Source organism: Cyanistes caeruleus, chromosome 3, assembly GCF_971803275.1.
Source record: "Cyanistes caeruleus chromosome 3, bCyaCae1.hap1.1, whole genome shotgun sequence".
In the NCBI taxonomy this organism is placed as follows: Eukaryota; Metazoa; Chordata; class Aves; order Passeriformes; family Paridae; genus Cyanistes; species Cyanistes caeruleus.
Genome location: NC_141703.1, coordinates 78,841,171 through 78,866,372, shown reverse-complemented (window position 1 = coordinate 78,866,372; position 25,202 = coordinate 78,841,171). Strand labels below are relative to the sequence as shown.

The window sequence follows — 25,202 nt, the reverse complement described above, 5'->3', positions numbered from 1 at the left end:
AGAGTGTGCAGAAAAGGAAATCCAGAGATCTACGGATCTTGAGATTTTACCCTTAGCTTTTCTCCAGGTCATTTTGTCAAACTCCAAGGACATAAAATGCTGATGATGGCATGACAGCACAGTCTGCTCCTTTAGATTAACACTTTCCTGTTTACCTTCAAGCCACATCAGGGAGCCTGGCTGAGAAGGGTTTGAGCACACAGTCACATGCCAAGGGATGTTTCCAGCTAACATGACTGTTCATGGTTGAAATGGCCAAAAATGGCCAAAGGCAGAGGGACACACTGCAGCATCCTCACATCTGCATTTGCCATGCAAATTCAGCAGGCCACCAAAGCTCTGTGGGATTCTTGCATGGACAGCTGTGGCAGTTCTGCTCTCACTGCGGGGAGAGCAGTCAGACTCCATAACAGATACACCAGTGAGAGGACAATGTGAGCTGCCTGGAAGGATGAAAAATGACACAGTACCTGAACTTTTCAGGGGGATAAATAATGGGGCATAACTGTCTTGAAATGGGGTTTGCAGAAATAAGTACTTCCTGGAGCATGACAAAGGTAAAATACTTCAAAGAGCTTTCAGAGAACTTGAATACAATTAATGTGTCATAAGAAATTATTTCCAGCTTTGTCAGCCATTTTAAACTTATATGCCATCTGTTAGAGAAACCTAAAATCTTTGGGTAAACTGCTAATCAGGAAAGCAGCACTTCATACCCACTCCCTCACTCTACACTTTGCCCGCCCCAGTAGGGTAGCACAGATTTTCCCTTATGAGGACTTGGGATGGGTGAGGGACAGGAGGGAGAGTGAGAAATCCCCTACAAACTCTAAATCCACGAGTCCAGCATAAATCTTAGGAAAGAAAGAAAAGGAAGACCCATCTTATATAATCTCTGAGGTATACACAGAGCAGGTTGTGTAGCATCTTTGGGAAATAACTGACTTTGGGTCAACTAGTATCTTACTGTTGTAATTAGAGATACTGAACTTACAATGTTTAGGGACAACTCCACCCCTCACTGAGATGCTCCTAAAGGTTACAGAAGCACAGGATGTCTGCATGAGCAGAGTACCTAACATGAACAGCTGAAAGTGTGGCCATTGAGTTTTTTTTGACACAAGTGTCTCAAACACTAAGAGGTGATCCTGTGCCCTGACCATCTTTTTGGTAACATCAACCACTGGGAGCAGAATCACAGCTCTCAGACTTGCTGAGAGAGACGCACAGTTGTTCAACAGCAGAGCCAAGAGCAGAACAAGGGTCCTCAAGTTCATATCCCGATCAGTAAAACATAAAATTATCCCAGTTTTGCCCCATATGATATTTTTATATTTTTAGTTTTCCTGCAGTAATTGGCTTTGGGCAAATAAGAAGTAAGGTGATATTTTCCACCTTTTATTTTTTTGTTCATGATAATGGCACAACTTATTGCTGGTTTAGTGTCATGTAGGAGAGCAGCTTTAACAGTACGCATAGACTGTCTAGAAGTTGTCTGTGCTTCCAGATTCCCTGTGAGATTAGGAGACAGCTGAGTGCCTGAAGCGGTTTGATTTCTGTTTTCCTCCTGCAGATTGTCGATGGCAAACTCTGGTTCCAGTTGGATTGCGGAAGTGGCCCAGGAATCCTGGGGATTTCTGGCAGGGCCGTTAATGATGGAAGCTGGCATTCGGTCTTCCTGGAGCTGAACCGCAATTTCACGAGCCTGTCTCTGGACGACAGCTACGTGGAGCGCCGCAAAGCCCCCCTCTACTTCCAGACGCTCAGCACAGATAGCTCCGTCTACTTCGGCGCCCAGGTCCAAGTGGATAACGTCCGCAGCCTGACTGACAAGAGGACAACGCAGGTCCTGAGCGGCTTCCAGGGCTGCCTGGACTCGGTAGTGCTAAACAACAACGAGCTGCCGCTGCAGAACAAGCGCAGCAGCTTCGCAGAAGTGGTTGGCCTGACGGAGTTGAAGCTTGGCTGCGTCCTTTATCCCGATGCCTGTGAGAGACACCCCTGCCAGAACGGCGGCACCTGTACTGCCGTGCCATCTGGTGGTAAATGCTTTCATTACTTTATGGGCTTCCCCCTCCCCGTTTTCCTCTCTAATTTATTGCCAGAGATGGTTTTATGCAGCAACATGCTTGAAAAATCTCATGAACTCTATAAAACTCTGATAGGTATTGCAAATTGGGTAAAAGCTGTTTGCTCTATAAATAACAGTGAAATGGTGCCCCTTCTTATTGCATTAGTGTTCCAGGAGGAAATTGATTTATTGGCTGTTAGTATAATCCTATTTCTATAGAAACCAATAGAATTACAATTACTGTAATGTTCAGCTGGATTTTTCAGAATCCATTTACAGCATCCTTACAGCATTGGGGGCTGTACACAAAGATGGTGATTTGAAATGTCCATCACAGATGCAACAGCAATGTTGCCTTGCTCTCTTTCCGAAGCTGTCACAAATAATTAGTGAGCTGTCTACGAACACCTTCGTCCTTTTGTAAGTGAGTAATTTGATTACATGTCTGCATGGAAAATAGCAAGTTGGGCCATTATAAACCCACCTGAACTGCATTTTGCAGCTTTCTCGGAGGCCTGGTTGCTCTAAGGTCTAAGTAATATTATCCAAATTTTATAGGGCATTGATTTAAACTGTGCATGTGTTGGAGTTTCCTATCCAGTGGTTATGTGGTGGTTTGTGTGATTTGATGCCAGTGACTTATTGCAGTTCCCAAGTTACCAGGGCAAGTCAGCATGTTAGCAGGAGAAAAGTAAGTAGCACACATGTAGAACATTCCCTCTCGGGCAGTTCTCTTTCTGCAGTGTAGGAGTTTCCTTTCCAATTCCCCATACTGTATTAGCATGCAGCATTGCACACCTTTTCTAGCAGAATAAAGCTTTCTCTGAAAAGGAGGTTGCTGAACAGAGAGATTTTCTGCAAGTTCAGAGCTTTCCATCCACTTACTGTCAGTGAGTTTTGGTCATGATTCTCTAGGGAAGTTCCTGCTAAACTCTTGTTTTATGGAGCATTTAACCACTGTCCCAGGGCTTTCTGCTTTAATGTGTCCATGCAATTTCCTTGCATCCATAGTTATTATTTCTGTTTTTCATTAGTTTATGGATGACTTTCATATTTTCTTTCTGAGTCCTCTCCACCACACAGATTTTTTAGGCCTAAACTTCAGATCAATTCAAGACTGACATGTGGTGAGATCTGAGCAAAACTGATAAGTTTCTCAGTTGGACAGTGCCACTCTTATAAAGTAAGTCCTGAAAATGTGGATTTGTCCGTGCTGGGTTGTCTCAGCTAGCATCTCCTGTGGATCTTTGGCGTTTGTGGAGATGGGAGGACAGTTAGAAGGAATAAAGCACAGCCTTAGCAATCCAGGATTTGCTGTGGGGAATGAACAGAAATGGTGCTGTGTCTGTATTTGTCCTTAAAGGTCTTTATTTATTTATTTACCAAGGGAGGGAGAGAAAAGGAAGGCTGCACAACAAGGGCTAAAGAAAATTATTCTGAGACAGAAGGATGCCACAGCCACTGGAAGAATTGCTAAGCACGATTATTGAAATTCCTAGAAAATATGACCATAGTATGTACAGGAACGTATGTATGATGGCTTTGATTCAGAGTCCATAATTAATAAATGAGGTAACCATTCACCTCACATCCTAGGAAGCATGGTAACAGTTCCTTCTATTGATTTTATTTGAGTCTACTTACAGTATTGCTCAGCAATCTCATGATGAGTAAATTGAAACCTTTCTAACAGAACTCCTTACAGTAATTCTGTTTTTCCCAACGCCATGTGCATGCCAATTCGAACTGAGGGGAGACATGGTGAAGGGGAGAAACGAGCAGTCCTGAAGTTTAGACCCATCTTAGTACTGGAATGGCAAATACCATTTTTGTGTCAACAAAATTTGCTGCTGGAAAGCAGTCACAGAACTGATCTAACTTGCCTGTGTTCGTGCCTCAGCGAGGGGCGTGTGCCCTGCAGGGATGTTTTGGCTGCCTGCCGTCAAAAAATCTGTTTGCTGTTTTTACTGTCTCAGCAGTGTGTGTAAATAAAGGATTGTTATAAAGCCATAATTCCAGTGCAATGGGCCCTGACTGTATGTCGGTGGTTCTACAGCCCAGCCCTTAAGGAGAAGGCATGGGCATTTTTGTTTCCACTAGGCAAAGCAATTCTGTTCTTAGTGTCCTCCATATGCTGAAAGGACACATAATTGAATTCTAAGAGCATGAGTGTCCGACAGCATTGCAAGTCCTAGTTGCAGAGCCACAAATTGCAATGTGCATTTAAGGACAATCAACTATTGCACTTGCTGACAGATATTAGCAGCTGACTTCCATTTAAAATAGGAGAAAAACCCACTTCATTTTTTTAAAGAATTTTCTTAAGAATCAAAACATCAGCTTTTTTCTTTTTTGGTGAGGGGAAGAATGCAAAAAATATACCATGCAAAGGTCTTTTTCCCAATTGCAGGGCATTCATTAGCATTAGGGTCTCTTGACTGTATTTTCTATGATATTATCCTCCTTTTTCAGTTTTTGGAGAATAATGTTCATTTTCCTAAACACAGAGTATTTGGCATAAGATTTGTTTTAATAAATACACCCTCTAATTCAAATTTTACAAAGCAGATTTCATATACTGTTAACATCCTTTTTGTTATGTACAACCTACTGTGCTTTACAAGAAAATTAGGAGAGAGAAAAAGAAAGTTGAGATTTATAGCTAACTTAAGAAGAAAACAGTCAAGCAAAGGTCACCCAACATTATAACATGAAAGAGTTGCTGGCTACATACCAGAAGTCAAAGAGGCTGTGTCTGATTTACATATAATTTGCATAAATTGAACTTCTAGGACACAAACCTCTATAACAGCATTCCTGTTGTGAGATCTTCCTTTCAGTAGGAATGCCTACTGCCCTGTTCACCATTAATAAAAAAGCTGCCTCAATTGCCTTTGGCTTCATCCTGTGGTTATGGGAATAGGGTCACACCGTGGCCCTTTTTGGGGAAGTGTTCTGTATGCTCCAGGAGTGTGTCTGTGCTGCTGATGTTAGGGTTTGGATGGTTATGTTCCCAGCAGCTTCACAGTGCCTGGCACAGGGCAGGGCTGTGCCTGGGCTGCACAGAGCTCAGGAATGACCACAGAGGGGTTGCCCAAAGCAGGGCTGGCACAGGGCTATGCTCACCCACAGTGGCTCTTTCTGCCTGTCCTCTCTGCATATGGAACAGGGCAGAAAGGGGATCCCAGCCTGTATGAGAGAGCACAGACAGCTCAGATGGGAACTCCCAGGAGTACAGAAAAGCCTCTCTGCTTTCAGACTCTGGTTTGAGCCAGCAGAAAGCAACTGTGGCATGAACTTCTGCTTGCTCTCATGGCCACAGTGTTGGTCAAAGTGATGTCAGTGGTTCAAGATGGGGGACTGCATGTCCAGAGGCCCCCATGGGGAGATCCAATGCATTCTTAAATAGGGGTTGGCAGAGGGGGATGAGCACTCACTAGGTCTGACAGCTCAAGAGACTTGTAGGAGAAAGAGATACAGTCAGTCTTAGGACATTTTTCTTGGGAGACAGTGGAAACCACAGACCTGAAATACAAGCCACATTCTCCCAGACTTTTCAGTCCCTACCCATAAGTATGGGTCAGTAAAGCTATTTTTAAAGAACACTAGCATTTTGAAACCGGACGAACAGCATGATTTTCAGAAATGGCTTGGCTTTCTAAACTGAAACTTCCCAAGAAAATTCAGCCAAGTATTTAAAGTGTGGTTAAGCTATAAGCTGCTGAATATGAGGTCTTAAAATGGGAAATGTCACACAACCTTAATAATAGTGTGGCACTTCCAGGGCTGCCAATAGTAAATGTATGTTTATCTGCATGAGTAACAGCATGAGCAATCTCAGCAATAGAAAGCTTTACTGTAATCACATGCAAAGACTGCATCAAGGTTTTCCACCACAGAGAGAAACCTCATGTTTGTAAAGCCTGCAATTATAAGTTACTTCCTTTTAATTTGATCAGTCCTATGTACATCTGGCTTTGATTAACATAAATGACGTATATGAGTAGGCGATTTTATTTAAACATGAAGCATTTGAGCAGAAACTACTGAGTCAAGGAGGACCATGGGCAGAGTGTGAGGACATAAACTCATTTCGCTTTCCCCACTATTCACTTTTCTTTTTTCCTTTTATTTTCTTTTTTCATGAACAGAGCTGAAATTCAAAGGAAGGAGAAAATGTCACTTGGGTGGTGGGTTTAATACTTGTTTTAAATGCTGTTGGCAACATTATTCACAGCTGGTTTTGAGGATCAAGTAGTTCATAAGAAAGAAATAAGGGAAAAATTAATATAATAATACCAGTGACCTGGTCTTACTAATGTTTTTGATCTTGCTTTTTCACACACACTAACAACCCAGCATACTGTGATATGAGTATACCAAATGCACATCAATTATATTTAAAAGCTCTTTTAGAAATTTTGGGGGTGTTCATACTCTTTTTTATGCCTATGATTATAGGCACCTGTTCTTGTATTCCCTCTTTAAAAGCATGTACATGCCAATACTCTCATAGAAAGCACTGGTTCAGCAAAGATTGAGGTTCTTTTTCATACCAACAAGTGGCAGGAGGCAATGATCTGTTTGAAGACAGATAAGTTAAATCTGAAGTGGCAGGACTGTGTATAGCTGAAGAACACACACTACTTGAGGGTGGCCTGGTTTGACTATAGATCTACCAAAATACAAATGCTGGGAGAGGTCCTCTTTACCTTCAGTAGTTCTCATCAGTTAACTTTCTGTGTAACCCTTTGTGGTCAATGCCAAGCGCAGGCCTGTTTCTGGACATTGAGTTTGTCAGATTTAGCTGCACAGCAGGGAGAGAAACTACACAGAGAGACAAATGGAAAAGCCAAAACACGTTAAGAGATAAAAGCCAGCCTGTCTTGCATGGGATAGATAGAAACAGGAGCATACACATGTTAAAAAAAAAAAAAATTGGCAGCGGTTCGGAGCATCCTCTTTAATAAAGCCAAGTAAACCTTAGGATAGACAGACATTCAGATGCTCAGGCTGGGAATGCTACCAACAGAGATGTTCGCTACATAATGACACCCCATCTGCTGATGGCACTGTGCCTGCCTTGTGCTGCTGCCTCTGCTTCCTAAGTGCCAAGCAAACATAGGTATAGGCAGGGAGCCTGTGTCGTCTCCTGTCTTACTGCATGTTGCTCCTCAGTAAGGTCTGGGATGAAAAACACCTTTTCCTCTGGATAGGGACATGCCAAGAGGGCAGTAAGAGAAGCTGTTTGAATCACAGTGAGAAGGTGAGATTTAACTATGTAGAGGGACTCAGATTAATGCAGGAGCATGAGACAAGCCTTATAAAACAACCAGTAAGCCCAAGACCATGTGCAGACCTATTCCTACATAATGTTTCAGGTCATGAACAATATTTGATGTGATTCTTGCTATTGTCATCTCTCCCTGGGCTTCACTTCCCACTGTAGAGAGGCAAGGTCTTGGAGGGTAGGACCAGGCTGAATTGGAAGACAGCTGGTCCCAAAGCCCTGAGCTGCACACAGTGAGGGTGCTGGGTCCTCAGCACCAGCTGTTTGGCTCCACAGACCCACTGCTGCTGCTTCTGCAGGACTTGTTAACTTGTAGATACAGCCTAAAAAGGCTGTATTGTTGCTCATAGCTTGTTGTTGCTTTTAGGTCAGCTATTGGTACATGCTGCTAAAGCACATGCTGAGAGTGTTGTGGTCCCACCTAGAAACATTTCAGAGGTGTTTTCCAGAGTTTCCTGTCTTTTTCCACTGATTCCCTCTGAAGAAATACAGTGGTGACATCACAAAATTTGCCTTGGAGATCTGCCTTGGGGAATGAAGATCAACATTTCTAGGACTGAAATATTCTTTCCCCTTAGAGGAAGCTCAGATGGACTGTATGATCTTAAATGTTGATGAATTTCCAAGACTTCAGTGCTTTCATTGTGAACAGGATCAAGCCCTACATTGTTTAAAAGAGATTTTTCATCCCTTGCTGAGAGAACAGGACACTCAGCCTTTTCTCATCCTTGACTGTGAGAAGTATGCTTGTTATTCTTGTTCTAAACAAGAGGGAAGAAATAAATGGTACATTAGCAGGATATTTAATTAAAAATATAGTAAAAATCCTTTATTAGACCCAAGATACACTCACAACCAGAAGGGTTTTCTTTGCAATTTACCTTTGTCCACAGCCATGTGGCTAAAATATGCAGTAGCCGGCAAAATTACAGCCTCTGCTGGGAGGTTTGGAGAAGGATTAAAGGTCTGGCAGGCCTTCCAGCTGAGCTTCTGTATGCTGTCTACTGAGCCATCATATCAGCTCTTCCCTACTCCATGAATTTTGACATATGCTTTGCTGTGTCAGAGACCTCTTGGGTGAATGCTCTGCAGCTCTGAGCGTGTGTGTGTCGCAGAAAAGTTCTGTGTCTTCTGCCAGGGCCTTGGACTTGGCAGGTGTATGGCAGTGAATCCAACGAGAGGAAACACCAGTGGTAAATATGGTAATATAATACTGCCTTGTTTTAGTGCCTTTTTGATTTCTAACTTCAATCCTTAGACTTAGAATCTATAGTGAATTCTTTAGTCTACTCATATCTGATGTGTGTTCCACCATCATTAAATCAAATTGTGTGAAAAATGTAGGCTTTCGGAAGCAGACTTTGATTTTGGTCCTGTTCATACACTTCTGGACAGGGCTCTGACCCATCTGGTGCATTCAGTTTCATCTCTTCCTCGTATAAAATGCATAAATACATGTTTGTCTTACAAATGATTGGTACCTAAGACCTTGGTTAAAAAACAACAGAAACTTGGCTTTTAACATCACTTTAGAGTTATGGAGGTTTATGAAATATCAGATAACAAATAGAATAACGTATATATTCTGTTGTTATAAAAAGCAACAGAATTGATTGTGAATAAAGTGATTTATATTTGAATTGAACATTCTCCTTCTGCTTAAACTCATTGAGACTGTAAAAAACATATAAACATTACTGTAAATTTTTGAACTATAGATGTCACTGTTCAGTCATAAAAAGGAAGCACTGAAACAGCCTTATTTATTCACGCTGGGAATTCTACCTACAGTCACAGGTTTGTGATTCCTCAGACCCAGATCACTATAGGTCCAGAAAGCTGTTCGCATTGTCTGAGTGAGATACTTTTAAGACACACTAAGAAATAATCCCATCTTGCTGATGCTGACTAAACATGTTTTCTGGGAAGCCCAAAAGTTGAATAATTTATATTCTTAACTCTGTAACCTTGGAAAGATCAGTGTGTCTGTCTCCCTTCTTGTAGCAGGACAATGAAACAGCATGATATTTGAGTATCTATTTCATTTATCTTAAATTAAATAGTATTGGACTCTTGACTGAGTATGCCAGCAAGTCTGGTTCCAAGTTTATTCTCAAAAGCCTGTCCTCATGAAAGAATTCAATTAGAGTAACTGAACAAGGCGAATTGAACCGTATAGGACATAAAAGATGTGGGAGTCTTGACGCAGAATTGCTTTTCCTTATGCCTCCACTGGGTTTTTCTGTATTGTTTCCATGAAATTCTTTTCCTTGTAACTGTGCTGGAAATGACTGCCATGTTTGCAGAAAGAGTAACTTTTTAAAGAAGTATTTGGGTTGTTTTTTTTCCAGATGCATAGATAAAGAAGGTTTTTAAAAGTATATTTAAAAGGCTCACCACTGAGAGATGATATTTCCACCACACCACCTTGGATTGCCAATAATTTTGACACTGAATTGAGTTGCACTCAACCATTTCAGCTCTAACTGCAGCTGTATTAATGACAGGAAGTTTCCTTGTTTTACTTGCTTAATATGCTGTATTCAATAAGTATGTGAACCCCCTAGCTGGAGCTTGAATCTTGCCTACACATCTGTTTGGGACATTTGGATTATAGAAGGAGCTTTTCAAAAGATCAGCCAAAGTTTTTTTACAGATGTCCAGGAAAAAATTGCTGGTTCAACAGGTCTAACTTAGGAGTCTTCTGCTTCCAGGGACTGTCTTAGCCATCTCATGGCTTTCACAGCCTACATGTTCCATTCTCTTTTCAAGTGAAAAAGCAGTCAGATTTCCATATCCAGTTCACAACATTGAGATGCACTGCCTTGCTGGATTTCTTTGTGACTTTAAATAAAGCTTTTATTAATGGCAATGTGCCATATGAACTCAGAAGGAGAGAAAAAGAAAAAAGAGATTTTCTATTTGATACTTGGCAGGGTGAACTGATGTGTTTAAAGCCTCTCTCTCTCTTTTTTTTTTTTTTTTTTTTTAATTTTGATGTTGCCCCTGTGTTGGCAAAAAACGTAGAAATGTGACTTCAGTCCCCAGCAGGGTCCCCCTCCACATGAATTTATGTGTGATGAATTGCAGTCAGTGATTAATCAGACCCTGATACCACACACTGAACATAATCAGCTCTGATTAGGGCTGGTATTGCCCAGGTCAGCTGGTATTTTGAAGTTTATAGTTCCTGCCTTGAGGATGCACTTTATAAAACTGGTGTTTTATTACTGTCACATCCCCATCATGTTGTCCTTGTAAAGGGCAGAGATGGAAAAGCTCTCAGCCGATGTATTTGTTGATCAGTGAAGCCCCAAAAGGAAAGTAGACTGACACTATCAGCTAACATTTTCAAAAAGCTGGGAAATACATCCTTGATCTAGAATATTTCTTGTTACCTTTCTTAAAAGGTGCTCACAAATGACATTTATTCTTACCTGAATCATGACAATTAGGATGGTCTGGGCTGCAGCAATTCCTCTGGTCCCTGGCTGTAGACACGAGCTCTGATTGTCTGGGCATCTCAGATAGACAAACTCTTGACTAGCATTAGTGTGGACCACATGGACAGACCAGAGTGAGTGTAAACATCCCCTTGCCCCCACAGTACAATTTATTTTTCAGTGTAATGCCAAATGGGTCTTTTTGCTTTTAGACAGACTCGGTGTTAGGAGTCTAATTTCCCTCTCTCTGTCCCTCACCTCCCAGGGTACCATTGCAATTGCCTCTCCCAGTTTACAGGAAGGAATTGTGAGTCAGAGATCACAGCCTGCTTCCCAAATCCTTGCCGGAATGGAGGCTCATGTGATCCCATCGGCAATGCTTTCATCTGCAACTGCAAAAATGGCCTGACAGGAGTAACGTAAGTGTCCCTCCCCAGGTGGGCAATGGCAGCTTTTTGGCTCAGTGATGGTGGGCTTTTTGATCAGGCATTTTATACCCAGAAGCTATGATTCACCTCACAAAAAATAACCCCAACTTTAGTGCTTATTCCGAATCTAAGCTAATGACAGCTGAGAAATCCCTGAGACTTGCACGCTCAGAAATGTTTTTTTCTGAACTTACCCTCCTAAACTGTTGATTCAGGATGTTATCTCGAGACAGTTTTCTCTGAGATACACCTATCTAAGTGTTGCCAGATTTTTGAACAATTTCACAAAACCGTGGAAGCTGCTGTGTAATCTTTATTTTGAAAATGGATCAACTACTTAGTCATCTTAGCCCTGACATAAAAGGCTAATTTATTGAAGTAATTTTTTTTAAATCCCTGCCTTGATCATAAACTTGGTGTAGACACAGAAAATCCTGACCTGCCCATCAATGTTTTTCCATCATCTGGGTTGACCACTGTATGTACTTTTTCCTATGCATTTTACTACCTCTTGTTCTTTCCAATTCTCCTCTCTCTTTATGGTTCCTGTTCTTCTTTTTTCCCCCCTGCCTCTGATACTTGTTTATTTTATCTCCAGACCTAAATAATGTTACATATTATATAATTCTCTCCTCCCCTCTCCCTATTCCCTTCAATAAATACTATATTTTTTCTCAACTGTCTCCTCCTTGAATCTCCCTCTAATATTTTGTATTGAAACCCATAGAGTAGTCCAACAACAATATAAAAAAAGCAGGTTCTCTATTACATTCAGTAAACCCCATTAGGATCAGGGAGCCTTTTCTTACCAGATGCTGTATTTCCTTCTTGATATCTATCAAATGCTTTAAACTCTTATTTCTTTCTTGATATTTCCATTTTATTGTCTTTAAAAACCCATGGAATAGCTGTAGAAAAAAATTAAATGCCATTAAATAATATGATAATAAAAAGATAATTTGCAAAGTACCTCAGGGTGTTAACTGATGGCACCACTTTGACCAGAAAAGGCATCATGCACAAGCTGGATTGCTTCTTAGATGTTCTCCAGATTTCAGACTCTCCTTTTCTCCTTTTAAGGTGTGAGGAAGACATCAACGAGTGTGAAAGAGAAGAATGTGAAAATGGTGGCTCCTGTGTCAACATCTTTGGTTCATTTCTGTGTAACTGCACCCCTGGCTATGTGGGTCAATACTGTGGTCTTCGCCCCGTGGTTGTTCCCAATATACAAGCTGGGCATTCCTACGTTGGCAAGGAGGAGCTGATAGGAATAGCCGTGGTCCTGTTTGTCATATTTGTGTTAATCGTTCTCTTCATCATTTTTCGCAAGAAAGTTTTCAGGAAGAACTATTCCCGCAACAACATCACGCTCGTACAGGACCCAGCCACTGCAGCCCTGCTCAACAAGAGCAATGGCATCCAATTCAAGAACATCAGGAACAGCGGAGACAGCAGAAATATCTACCAAGAGGTGGGGCCTCCACAGGTGCCCGTGAGGCCAATGGCCTATACCCCGTGCTTCCAGAGTGACTCACGGAATAACCTGGACAAGATAGTGGATGGGCTTGGTGTGGAGCACCAGGAGATGACAACGTTTCATCCCGAGTCCCCTCGAATACTGACAGCCAGGAGGGGGGTGGTGGTGTGCAGTGTAGCGCCAAACTTGCCTGCTGTGTCTCCCTGTCGCTCCGACTGTGACTCCATCAGGAAGAGCACATGGGATGCTGGGACAGAAAGTAAGTAGCACCGCGTGCCGGTCTCGTTCTTGCCTGCCAGCGATAAGGGTTGCCTTCAGGGTGCAGGAGGCACAGTGTCACAGGTACTCTTCATGCTCCAGCCTAATACGTGTGAATTGTTACCTTTCTCCAAGAAGTGATTTGGTTTAATTTTGAAAGGTTATAATTATCCAGGCATACAAGACCTCTACTTCTATGCATGAAGTATGACTAAAAGCATTTATTTCACTTGTTCGGGGAGCATATAGGAGTAAGTGCTCCGAGCATTTTTCAAGTGACACAATGCAATCATCTTTCTATTGGAAAAAAAACAATTTGGGGCAGAATTCTCAAATAGAAGTTCTGTTAGGTTCAGGCTGTTTGTTTCCCAAGGGAGTTAAAAATATTTAAATGTTCTGCAAGAATCAATCCTGTTTTGCATCAGGGAGAGATGAACTAATATTCCCTACTTTCTGTGTCTGTGAAGTGAAGCAGAAAATCACGTACTCCTTAATATATGGGATCACCTTTTCAGGCCATTGCATTCCCCTCTGCATTCACTATCAGAGTCATCATAGAATCTTCAATCCCCACACTTACCTGTTTGTGCTCTGACGGCTCCTCACCTGATAAAACAGTGCTCTGTCCATTCCTGAATGAGTTGCTGGAGATGCAGCAAATTAACATCTTCTGTCATGACGGGAGAAAGCAGTTTTCTGGGACAGAGTTACAGCCCTACATCGTCTGTCCTTGCAAGTCAGAACACGTCATATAGACTGGGAGATGTTTGCTTCACCATATATGAGTTTTTAAAATGTGTTTTCTCTAATTAGGAATTTTTCCTAATGCATCTTCTAGTACCTGTTGGAGTGGGCTTGCAAGAAGGCTGGAGGGGGACATTTCACAAGGGCCTGTAGTGATGAATGGCCTTAAGCTGAAGAAGGGTAGGTTTAGATTAGCTATTAGGAAGAAAATCTTTACTGTGAGGGTGGTGAGGCACTGAAACAGGTTTCTCAGAGAAGGGGTAGGGGTCCTACTCCTGGAAGTGTTCAAGGCCATATTGGATGGAGGTCTGAGCAACCTGGTGTAGTGAAAGGTCCCCTGCCCATGGCAGGGAAATTGGAACCAAATGATCTTTGAAGTCCCTTCCAGCTCAAACTTTTCCATGATTCTATGATCTTCAACCCGATTGCAACACAGCTGTAACCAAAACTGTCACATAAACCTGCACAATCCAGTCCTGAAGTTGAAAGCAATAGGAGCTGAGGAATAGAGAGAGGCAACAGATTCAAGAGGACATCATCATGCTATGCCTGGGGAGGTTCAGGATGGACATCAGGAAGAATTTTTGCTCTGAAAGAGTGGTCAAACCTTGGAAAGGGCTACCTAGGGAGGTGGTAAAGTCACCACCACTGGAAGTGGTCAAGAAATTATTGGACGTGGTGCTTAATGCTATGATTTGGTTGGCACAGTGATGTTCAGTCAAAGGTTGGGCTCAAAATTCTTGGAGGTCTTTTCCAGCCTTGCTGAGTTTATGATTCTACGATTTATACCTGTGCCCTGATTGGCACATTTTCATCCAAGGCAGCACTGGCTAAGGTCATGTAGTGAAAAATTTAATTAACTTCCATTTATTTGGGCTGTATTTCAGGATTGTGTTGTGTCTGACCTTTTAAACCTTTAAATATAGTTATGCTGATTGAAAGCATCAGTATGCCAGCCTCCACACATATTCTGTTCTCTATTCTCCTATGTGTTTGGTGCCGGTATGAATTTCTGCACACCACAAGTGAGTCCATACCAGGGAAACAGATCTCAGCTGTCACAGAGTGGGAAGCAGTGCAGCTTTGTTACTGCAGCACTCACTCCATCAGCTCCATACCCTGCTCCTCAGCAGGAGTAAATCAGCTCTCACCATGTGGAGGTGTGCCATGCTGGGTAGAAATACATACAGCTGGCAGGTAGAGAGCTGTACTTTCATGTTGATAGCACCTGAGCTGCTTTATTTGTGATTGGCTCTGGTATCTCAATGCTTACAGTGGAGGATAACTTTCTGTGTTCCTGATTGTTGCCCATACAAAGTGTAGTTGAATGTGTTTATTTATATGTGCTTAATTACAGGAGAATTTATACCATAGGTTGCAGTTACTTATATTCCTAAACAGTAGAGTTGTGAAGATTGAATGTCTCTGATGAAAAGCAATGTAAATGGAAGCATAATCTATTATATGTCAGTGATGGAGCTATTAAAATCTGATCCAAGGGCCACTGATATGATTAACAAGATGCACAGTAACTTTACTGAGCATTGAATGAACCTTTAATGAGGATCTCAAATTAGGAAATGAACAATAAAGATAAATGTAACAGTAATCTCTTGTAAAAGCTGTTTATACCACATTCCTTAAGTCATCATTTTCATTGCTTTTGAGACTAAATGTCATCTAAAAAGACAATATTGAACACAGATGTTTCTTTATTGATTATAGTGTTGTCAGCCACTTGAAAGACTCTTTGGGCTTCAAACACTTCAAAAGTCTAGGTACCTTCACCAACTGCCTTCTTGATGAATAGGTCATGTCCTCTTTCTGAAGGAAATAACTTTATCCTGACTCAAGTAATAGAAGGCAGGATTTAAGTGTGTCCATGGTATAAATAGATAAATGTGCATACCTAGAGAGTACCATTTTGCTTTGTCTTTGCTGTCAATGAAGGTAAAGGGGTTGATGACGCTGAAGAAGTGACCTGTTTTTCAGGAAGTAATAAAGGCAGCAACTCTGAAGTACAGTCCCTCAGCTCCTTCCAGTCTGATTCCGGAGATGATAATGGTAAGAAATTACTTCATCTTTATTATGCTGGGGGAAAAACTATTTATTTCTTTTTCTAATATTATTAAAACATTTATGAGACATCTTGAAACCCTTTAATGATGCCAAAAGTAAGAAGGTTGTGGGTTCAGACCCACAAACTTTGTGTTCCACTTACTAAATTATAGGAACAAAATAAAAATATTTATGCTTGGGGATGTTTTATCAGGACCAAGCTTTGCAGTGTCTTAGACGTATGATACAGCAGAATCACATTGCCAAGATGTAAGTTGACAAATGGGTTGCAAGTGAAACCTGTAGAATTTATGTCATTTTCCTTCTTGGAAGAGCATGACTTTTATGTTGCACCAGTCAAAAATGGCTATTTGCCAGGTCTCATTCATGGTCTCAAAAAAACTCTTCTGGTGCTCAGCCACAACAATGAGCAGATGAGCCAGTCCCCAGCGTCTTGGCTTCTCCCTGGCAATCACAGCTCAGACAGCAAGAGAGCACCATTAAATCCTTGTTTGGTGCATACTCAGTGCCTTCCTCTCATGTCCTGTGCCATTATCTCTGTGGTGACACGGGCAGAGCCGTACACAGCCCACAGAGAGGCCCACAAAGTCAAAGCAGACCTTTGTTCCTGTGGCCCACGTATGTTGAGCAGTGGGCCCGAGAAAAGTCAAGATGTTTCTGCTGGGGAGGGATGGTGGATGTCAGGGAAGCCTGATTCAGACACACAGAAAAAGACAAGCACAAAGAAATCATACTTGGTTTCCTCAGCCACCAGTTAATGAACTGTCTGTAGACTCAGTTCCTCAGTCATGTCATGCAGCTGTTCTCAAGAAACTCTGAAATGTTGGAAAAAGCACTGATAGCAAAGTACACTTGCAGTTCCTTTTGGGCTGCTGTGGGTAAAGAATTACAATTGTTTTTGTCAGGCTTCTCAATGCTTTTCTGCCCCTGCACCAAAAGAAACCCTTTAGCCTTTTTTTAGGATAAGTATTATTTTAATTATATATATTTATATTATAGTTATCTTCGGAATAATTATTTATGTGATTGTTTACTGTACATTGTTACTTTTTTATATCTCCCAAATTCTAATTAGACATTTCAAACTCCTGATCCTCTCCCCGCTGAAATCAGTGACACAGTACCCACAGAAGCTGAACTGGACCTTCTGTGCCTACTCATTTTTTGTGAAAGCTGCATTTAAAATATGGCCTTTAGAGATAACATTTCTACTTCAGGGTTCAAACAAATCTATATCTTCAGGGAGAACGAGGGAAGAAGCTTAAATCATCTGAGTCATTTACAGAGATCGATGCAAGACCACATGCTCTGATTTGCTTGAAGCAGCAGGGAAGGTTTGCAGTGAAAGAGCCTAAAGGGCAAAGCCAGGCATAAGTAAGCACATAAGTCACATGCCTGTACTCTAGGGCTAATGGATATGCCTCCTAAAGCCATAAATCCTTGCTCTTCCTGTCATTTTAATTCTTTGTACTTCACATACCTGTGAAGGTTAGAAGGTTGTCAGTGAAACCACAACAAATGCAGTTAAGCATTCACACTCTTTGATGAGACAGGACAATGACACCTTCTCCAAACCCCTTCCTCCAAAGCCAGGAGCAATGCTGCTGGGTTCTCAGGCTGGCAGAGGGGACAGGCTTGTCTCACAGAGATGTACAAATGCCTGTGCTGACACTGACCTGTGAAACTGGGTAGCAGCTTCTGACTGGGGAAACCTATCTTGCAGCAGTGGGGCACTGGGATGAATCCCATTGAAGGAGAAGGCAGCCTCTCCTCACTCTCTCCAGGGCTCTTGGAGCCTTCTCTTGCTGTTTTAAGGGCTTGTCTTACGAAAACTCACATGGGATGAGATTTTGGAGCTACTTTTTTTTGTCTCACCTTATTTCTCCTGCATTTAAATTGCTCAGCTTCCCTAGTCTTTCTGTGAGTAGTTTGCAGTAATTTTTATAATCCAAAATCTGAGCAATGCTGTATTTGAGCATTGGCTTGCACTGAGCTGTGTGGGGTGGGGTTCCCTCCTTTCTGAGAACTTGCTCTGCACAGCTCCCACCGGAGCCAGCCTTTAGCTGCAAAGAAAACTGTGCTGGCCCTGGTTTTTGACCTGTTTTTCACTCTCAGTTTTTTTCCCTCTAATAGTTTATAGCTGCCCTCCATCTTTTTTCCCAGCCACGCAGCACTAATTGCATGGAGTCCCTTATTTTTCTATAATGTTTGTTAGGCATTAGCCAGTACAAGTCTCCTTTGTATAATTACCATTGCTGTTGATGGCATAAATATGCTGATGACAGACACAGCATAGAGGTCCTTTGATTCTATCAAGGCTCTTTTTGCTAAGCACTCACTACAACAGAGGAAATTGAATGACATACCTGATGCAATGCCCAAAATTTAGCAAAGATGTGAAAATATTCAACGTATGTCTGCACTGTTAACACATTTCTTGTGCCCTCTAAGTCTGTTGGCTGTGTGAAACAAAAAAGTTTATTTTGCCCCACACTTCTGGTCCCCTTCTCCGCCTGCTCCAAGCAACTGGTTTTCTCATAACTAAAGACAAAGGGAAGGATCCAGTGCCCACTCATCCAGAGTTTTCCCTTCAGTTTTGATGGGGTTTATTTCATGTTCTCAGAGGCAGGGGCATTAGGTGGTGCAAAATGGAGATCATCTAGAGGACCATACGTTATAGGCCTCCACATTAAACAGATGCATGGTCTATATGAATTATTTCTAGGGAAAATGATGTTTTGTTGGAACACCTGCAGGGAATGAACAAAGCATTTGTGAAACTATTCTGTCAAACCTGGGTAAAAATTTGAACCACAGCTACATGGATGTGTCCTCCTGATTATTATATCTGTGCTCCTTAACCTCCCTGAGGTGTTACATGGCACGGCATAGTCTGTAAATACATAAAACATTCCTCTTAGGAAATAGATTGAGCTTAACACCGTTTCTGATGGTGTGATGGTCTAAAAGATAATGATCCTTGGAGAACATGGCACCATCTCCAGAGACCTCTAAGCAAGAATGAATTAGAAATTAGTGTCAGGTAGACAAGATTCTGCTGTGGTTAATTGAATCAGCTGACCAGTCTGCTTGAATTTATGAGGTGATACCCATCATCCCATATGCCTTTCTGGAAATGCTGGTTTGGAATTTATCACCACTCTGAAGATATATGGGATTATCTGAAATGAAATGTCCTGCAACCCACTGCATAAATCATGCATTGGTCAGCAGCCTTTTTTTTTTTTTTTTTCAATGTCAGTTCTGTCTTTTGAGAGAATTTATTGTGGTAACATTCGATGTGTGTTTTAAATACTAACCTGAAGCTGTCCTTCCCCTCCCTTTATTTTCTGCTTTCCCTCCCCTGCAAGCTTCCATAGTGACTGTCATACAGCTTGTCAACAATGTAGTTGACACTATAGAAAATGAAGGTATTTAAATTTTTTTCTTTCTTGTTATACAACAATGCTTCCTGTTTTCATTGTGAAACATTCCAGCAGAACCTCACTAATCTACACTGACCAGCAATCCTGTGGCAGGGATTGGGTTTTGCAGATCAGCATGTTCACCAGCAAACATGAAAATGCCAGAGGAATGTACCACAAAATATCTGTGGGTAACTGGAGGTGGTAGAAAAGGTGTCAAGCCTTCACCCTCTTCTGTTCAAGTCAATGTTTCTGCTTGTTTATTCTCATTGCCTTCAGTGAAAATAATAGACTGCTAATGGAGCCATATCGTTGAGACTATCCTGGCTGCAGAGACTGGGAAACAGAAGATGACACAGGAAGTGTGTAAAGTATCCCAAGCTGCAGCAGAGCTGGGTTTTGAACTCCAGTGGTATCACACGGAGAGGAGCACAGTGGTGGTTGGCTGGTGGCTGGTTTCTCCCAGGAAACCCTGCCAAACAGCAATGTGTGGGCACAGCTCCACAGATGCCGTGGCTCTCCCGTGGCATTGGGGTGCCCGTTCAACAGAGCATGGCAATGTGCTCCAAGGACCCAACACTCACCTCTTCCACTGACCTCCTGGGTAACCTCAGGCATATCATGTTATAAGTGAACCTGTAATGCGGGGATATCACTATTTTCTTTTTTTCCATAAAGCACTGAGGAAATGTCTTGTTATCATAGATAAACATTACTTTTATTTCTTTTATAACGTTTTTCCTACCCTTGGGCAAATGTCAACTCAGCATCAACTCAGGTTATCCACAAGTCAAAAACTTCATCTGTCCTTAGCAAATCTAAGACAGATTTTGCATATTTCAGCTATAACCTAGTCTGCATAATACGTAAAGATGATAAAGTGAATTATTTTTGTGAAACTACTGATTTTTTTTCCTGAGCCAGTGTCACGGTAATTTTGTAAAACACTTCTACAAGAAGTGTAAAACACTTCTATCCTAGCTAGTGATGCCACTTGAGTATTTGTTCATAGTACATTTATTGATTTCCTGAAGTGTAAGAGTGCCATTCTTCTCACTATCAAAAAAAAAAAAAAGTTTAATTAGCCAAGGTTAATTCAAAAGAAAGTACCATTCAAAAAATAAAAATAAAAAATAACCTTGAAAAGAAACCACAGGCACTGTAAATGACCTTGCCTTCCTAAGGGAAAACTCAAGAAAACACACTGGCTCATTATCATCCTTTACAGGTCAGAAAAAGCCAGTCTGCCAGCAGTTTTAACTGTCACTGAAAATGCTTTGCCCACTTCCCCGTTCCTTGTATGAAACTTAGGATTCTTGCCTGCTCTGCAGCAGTGCTGGTGGAAGTGGTGAATAGTTAGCCACACTGGAGCTCTGGGCAGAATCACTGCCAGTGTCATGGGAGGATGGGGCTCCTGACCTGGGGACCTGCCCAGGGTTGTGCAAGTCAGCAAATTAGTGAGGTTCTCCTGGATCCTGATCCACACAACTCAGAGAGCCCTGACCACATCTCAGGTGCAGTGCACTGACCTAATACAGCAAAATCCACTGTACAAAGAAGAGAGAGGTGCAGAAGAGAGGTTAGGGCCGGTTCAGACACTGCTGCTAAACCTGTAGTAGCCCTCCTCGCTCCAGGACATGGCAGAGCAGGTGGAGAACTCCTGCCTGGCTATTGAGCTAAGGAAGAAATCAGCATCACCACATGCACCATGTGCTGATGAGAAAGGGCAGGTGTGGTCTTAGCAGGTGAAGGGCTGGAGGAGTCTTCTCTGCCCTCACCTCTGTCTGAGCCACAGAGGTTATGAGCTGTAACCATAAAGGTCTGTTTCTCCTTCCAGACCTCCTCCAGCAATGTCATCCAGAGACTTTGCCCGATGACTTCTTGCATGAAGCCCAGTAACATGTGGCTGAACAAGAGCATATCCATCTAGAAAACGCTGCAGCTTCTTCCCTGCTCTTGTCTCACATAAAACCTCTTTCCTTGCTCTTTCCCCCACCCCTGCACCCTCTCCATACTGGAATGCCTCCCTCCCCACCAGCTAGCATGGCAGTGCAGGTGGGAGGTGGGTGTGGGGTTCTGGAGCATTGTAGCTGATAGCCCCATTAAATGGCTTTGTATTCTATTCTATTCAGGTTCTTATACCGTGCCCATCACCATGGTATCTGAGCCCAGGTGGGCCCAGATTTGTTTGAACCGGCCCTGAGAATGGTAGATTCTTATTTTTCTGTTTCAAAGTGAACAAGTGAGAGAAAAAATGTACTTTGCAATTATAAGCCATGTCGATGGTGGATAGCCCTTTTTTGTATTAAGAATTACAGCTCTAATGTAATTCTGTATCTGTTCAGTGAGGGTAAAATAATTAAGATATGATAGAAAAGGAATATAATACACGACATAAACATTTATGTATTTGTCTGTATTTGACAGGCAAGCTTATCTTGTATGTTAAAATAAAGAATAATTAAAAATCCTACTAAAATGACACCATGGCAGCTGTACTTTAGAAATATGCATGCAGAGTTTTGTATTTTCACATGTAATACAATGCTGGTGACAAGCTCCAAGTTACCAGTTTTTGCTTTTCACTTTGTATCTGACAGTGTCTGTTATGGATCAAGGACAGAACTACAACAGAGGTGATTTTTCTGGGACACCTTCTGCCTGTGGGCCGGGGTGGGCAGAACTCTGACTTGATCTATTTGGTTTTTTTCTTGAACTGCTTCACACGTACTCTTTTGTTTGAATTTTGTTGGGTTCAAAAGATGCATGAAAATGGTCAGCCACCTTTTTTGTTTCAAAATTCAGTCTTCAGTCAATCAGATTTTTTGCTTGCACACTTTCTTTCTTGAAGTCACTGGAGGTAGAAGGGGAGATAAGATTCCATAAGCATGCTGACTGCATGTAAAGATTTTTTTCAAATAACTGTGCAAAGCAGTAATTCAGACATTTTGATTTCTTGGACTCATAGTTTCTAATACAACCCAGCAGCATCTTAAAAAGAAAAGTGCCTGAGAGTGCCATGTTTTGTTTCTTTGTTTGTTTGCATTAGCATCGTAATGCAGTTTATTCTCCTCCTCTACCCCTCTGGTCAGAGCATGGCTGACCCGTGTCCGCGGCCTGTGGCGCATGCTGTGATTTGAATGTGCTGTGAGGACTCGGGCGAGTGCATGCAGGACGCTCCTCTCCTCTGTGGTCTCATCCTAACTGAGCACTGTGGTTCTCTTCCCTGCTGCAGCGTATCATTGGGATACCTCTGACTGGATGCCCAGCGCTCGCTTGTCCGACATTGAGGAAGTACCCAATTTTGAGACGACGGATGGAGGCTCGGCTCATCACGGCAGTACCAGGGAGCTGGAAACAGATTACTACCTTGGTGGCTACGACATCGACAGCGACTACCCTCCCCCTCACGAAGAGGAGTTTTTGAGCCAGGACCAGTTACCACCTCCTCTTCCAGAGGATTACCCAGAGCAGTATGAAACCCTCCCACCCTCGCAGCCAGTCTCAATGGCAAGTACTCTCAGTCCCGACTGCAGGAGACGGCCGCACTTCCACCCGAGCCAATACCTCCCTCCCCACCAGTTCCCCAATGAGACGGACACCACAGGATCTCAGACTGGGAACGAATTTAGTACTTTTGCTGTTGGCCCAAGCCAGAACACAGAAAATGTTAGTGCAGGAAAGATGCCCTTATCTTTGCACAACTCTCTCAACGCCTCCTCCTCTGACGTCTCGGCCGGCTGCGGCTTTGATGACTCCGAAGTAGCCATGAGTGACTTTGAAAGCGTGGAGGAACTCAGCCTAGAAAATGTTCACATTCCATTTGTGGAGACCCAGCACCAGACACAAGTGTAAAGGAAGCTCCTTTCTTCTTCCTTCTCCTTTTCTTTTTTTATTTTGTCATTTGGTCCAATTAATAGTATAAATATTGAGAAGAAATTTTGCTGAAGGTGTGTCTATATATATATTGGGCAAAGAAAAGTACAGTATAACCCATTATTAACTTGTTCAGAAATGATACTGTATGTGCAGACACGAAGAGACCAATTGTGTTAAGTATTATACATCACAAAATTGTTACAGACAATCTGGAGAGTGTGTACATTCTATTTATTACCAAGAGTAAAACTCAGCTTTTGAGGCAGGGGGGAAAATAACTAATAATTTCTTTCTCTCTCACAAAGTTGGGTTGTTTTGGGGTTTTTTTCGGCATTGTGTTATTAAAAGTGTTACAGTGTTACGATGTCCCCACAGTATTAAGGAATGGGTATGGATCATTCTAGGATGTAGTGTTGCATGAAATCTTGTGTCAGCAAAGAGTGAAAGCAATTGATCGCTGGGGCTGCTGCATACAACATGTCAGATGGCTAAAAAAAAGCAATCTATGAATTGACCTATCAAAGACAAGTGACCAGTTATTTGTCCATAAATATTTATCTATCCTTTTGTTTAATACACAGCATTTCATTCTATTTTGTGGAGAGTAACACACATCCATACAGTTTATGTTTACTCCAAATTGGCTTACTTTGCTTGTCATTTTTTAAATCTTATGTCAGATGCATGTGCATAGATTTGCCCATGAGGTCCTCTCAAAATGTCAGAGTTTGGCTCAGGAGTGGCCTGGTTTTGCCCCAGCTGTGTATGCACAGCCTCTCTAAATGTGTGTGCAACATGAGCATGAATCTCATGGGGAGCTCAGGGGGGTACCCAGCAGCTACACAGATTATCATTTTTTTGGAAATTTCTTGCTGGGGCAATCATCTCTTTAACAGAAGTCCTCATGCTGCAGTTACTGCAGTAAAATTAGTTGCAATTAAGTTACATATAAGGCTGCTGTAACCTCACATCATTAGTTTAACATCCTTTGGCAAATGTCCATCCTTAGAGTTCACGGGATGAGTTCTCAGCTGCTGTAGACTGACTCAATCGGTGGAGCTGCATGAACGGTCTGTGGCCAAAGATCTATTGCTAGATTTTTACACTGGATGCATGATTTTGTAGGATTTGAGTACATCCAAAGGTTGTTTGCAGACTTAAGAATATTGTTGTAGAATCAAGAAAACCATGGCATCTGTATGCTTTTATGCTTCCCTCAGCCTGATTGGAGTAAATGGTAATTCACATTGATTTGGTCAGAGCAGTCAAGTGCAATCTGGAAATATGGGATTTTCACTCAATGTATGAAAGCAGATATACACAGCTTTTTCTTGGTGCTCTGAAAATGTTTTTACCACTGCATTTTACAGCGTCTGTGTACCTTACCAGTGAATGTGAGCCCAAAAGCCAGCGTTACTGTTGGGTTTTCATCCATTTCTTCCATGTCATAATTCTGTCATTCTGAAAAGCTGTTGAATACCTAAATCATTGTGATAAATGAACAGAATTATTAGCAGGTTTCCTGTGCTGCTTTCCATGTCCTGTCCCTTGGTCAGTCACCTTAATTGGATAGTTTCAGTAGCTGTGTGCCCAGGGCATGTTCTTGACTGACATGAGTTTCACACAAAATTAAGTTGTGGGCCATTACTTGACATGCAGAAAGAGTTTATTCAAAAATTTTCCCCAACACAAAGAAATTACTAGTAGAATGTAATTTAAATAATTGCAGCTTGTAACACTTTTAATAAAACAGGATTTCTAGAATTCTTGGGAGTAAGTACAGTGTGTTGCTGCTTCCCTCCAATAGCTCATATAGCTGTGAAAGATCAGTGTGGATGTTTTATTTGGGATGGTGCGGCAGTTCTTCAGTAGAAAACAGCTCATTATGCAGGTATGTGAATAAAATGAGAGAACTTCTAGAAAGAATGTACTGCACATACAAGTATTATCAAGCACTTGTCTGCAAATAGGTCCTGTCCATTGAATTTATGAATGTCACTTGGTCTTCTCAAAGTAAACATGCTTCTGTAACAGTGATATATTCTGAATGTGGTCATGGTGCGTTTCAAACCCTTTCCCCTGATATTATTCCAGTGTTTTTAAGAAGA

The 25,202-nt window shown here is 41.9% G+C and overlaps 1 protein-coding gene across 1 annotated transcript in view; it reads left to right on the top strand.

Annotated features, from left to right (window-relative positions):
* The window catches only part of FAT3 (FAT atypical cadherin 3), a 394,564-nt gene extending 369,706 nt beyond the window's left edge, over positions 1–24,858 (top strand). The window contains exons 22-28 of the mRNA XM_086882161.1: positions 1,574–2,042; positions 11,070–11,223; positions 12,313–12,968; positions 15,662–15,775; positions 19,162–19,221; positions 21,816–21,851; positions 22,451–24,858. Coding sequence (XP_086738287.1) covers positions 1,574–2,042; positions 11,070–11,223; positions 12,313–12,968; positions 15,662–15,775; positions 19,162–19,221; positions 21,816–21,851; positions 22,451–23,070 — 2,109 coding nt within the window. The 3' untranslated portion in view covers positions 23,071–24,858. The remainder of the gene's footprint in view (positions 1–1,573; positions 2,043–11,069; positions 11,224–12,312; positions 12,969–15,661; positions 15,776–19,161; positions 19,222–21,815; positions 21,852–22,450) is intronic.
* Positions 24,859–25,202: the final 344 nt, after the last annotated feature.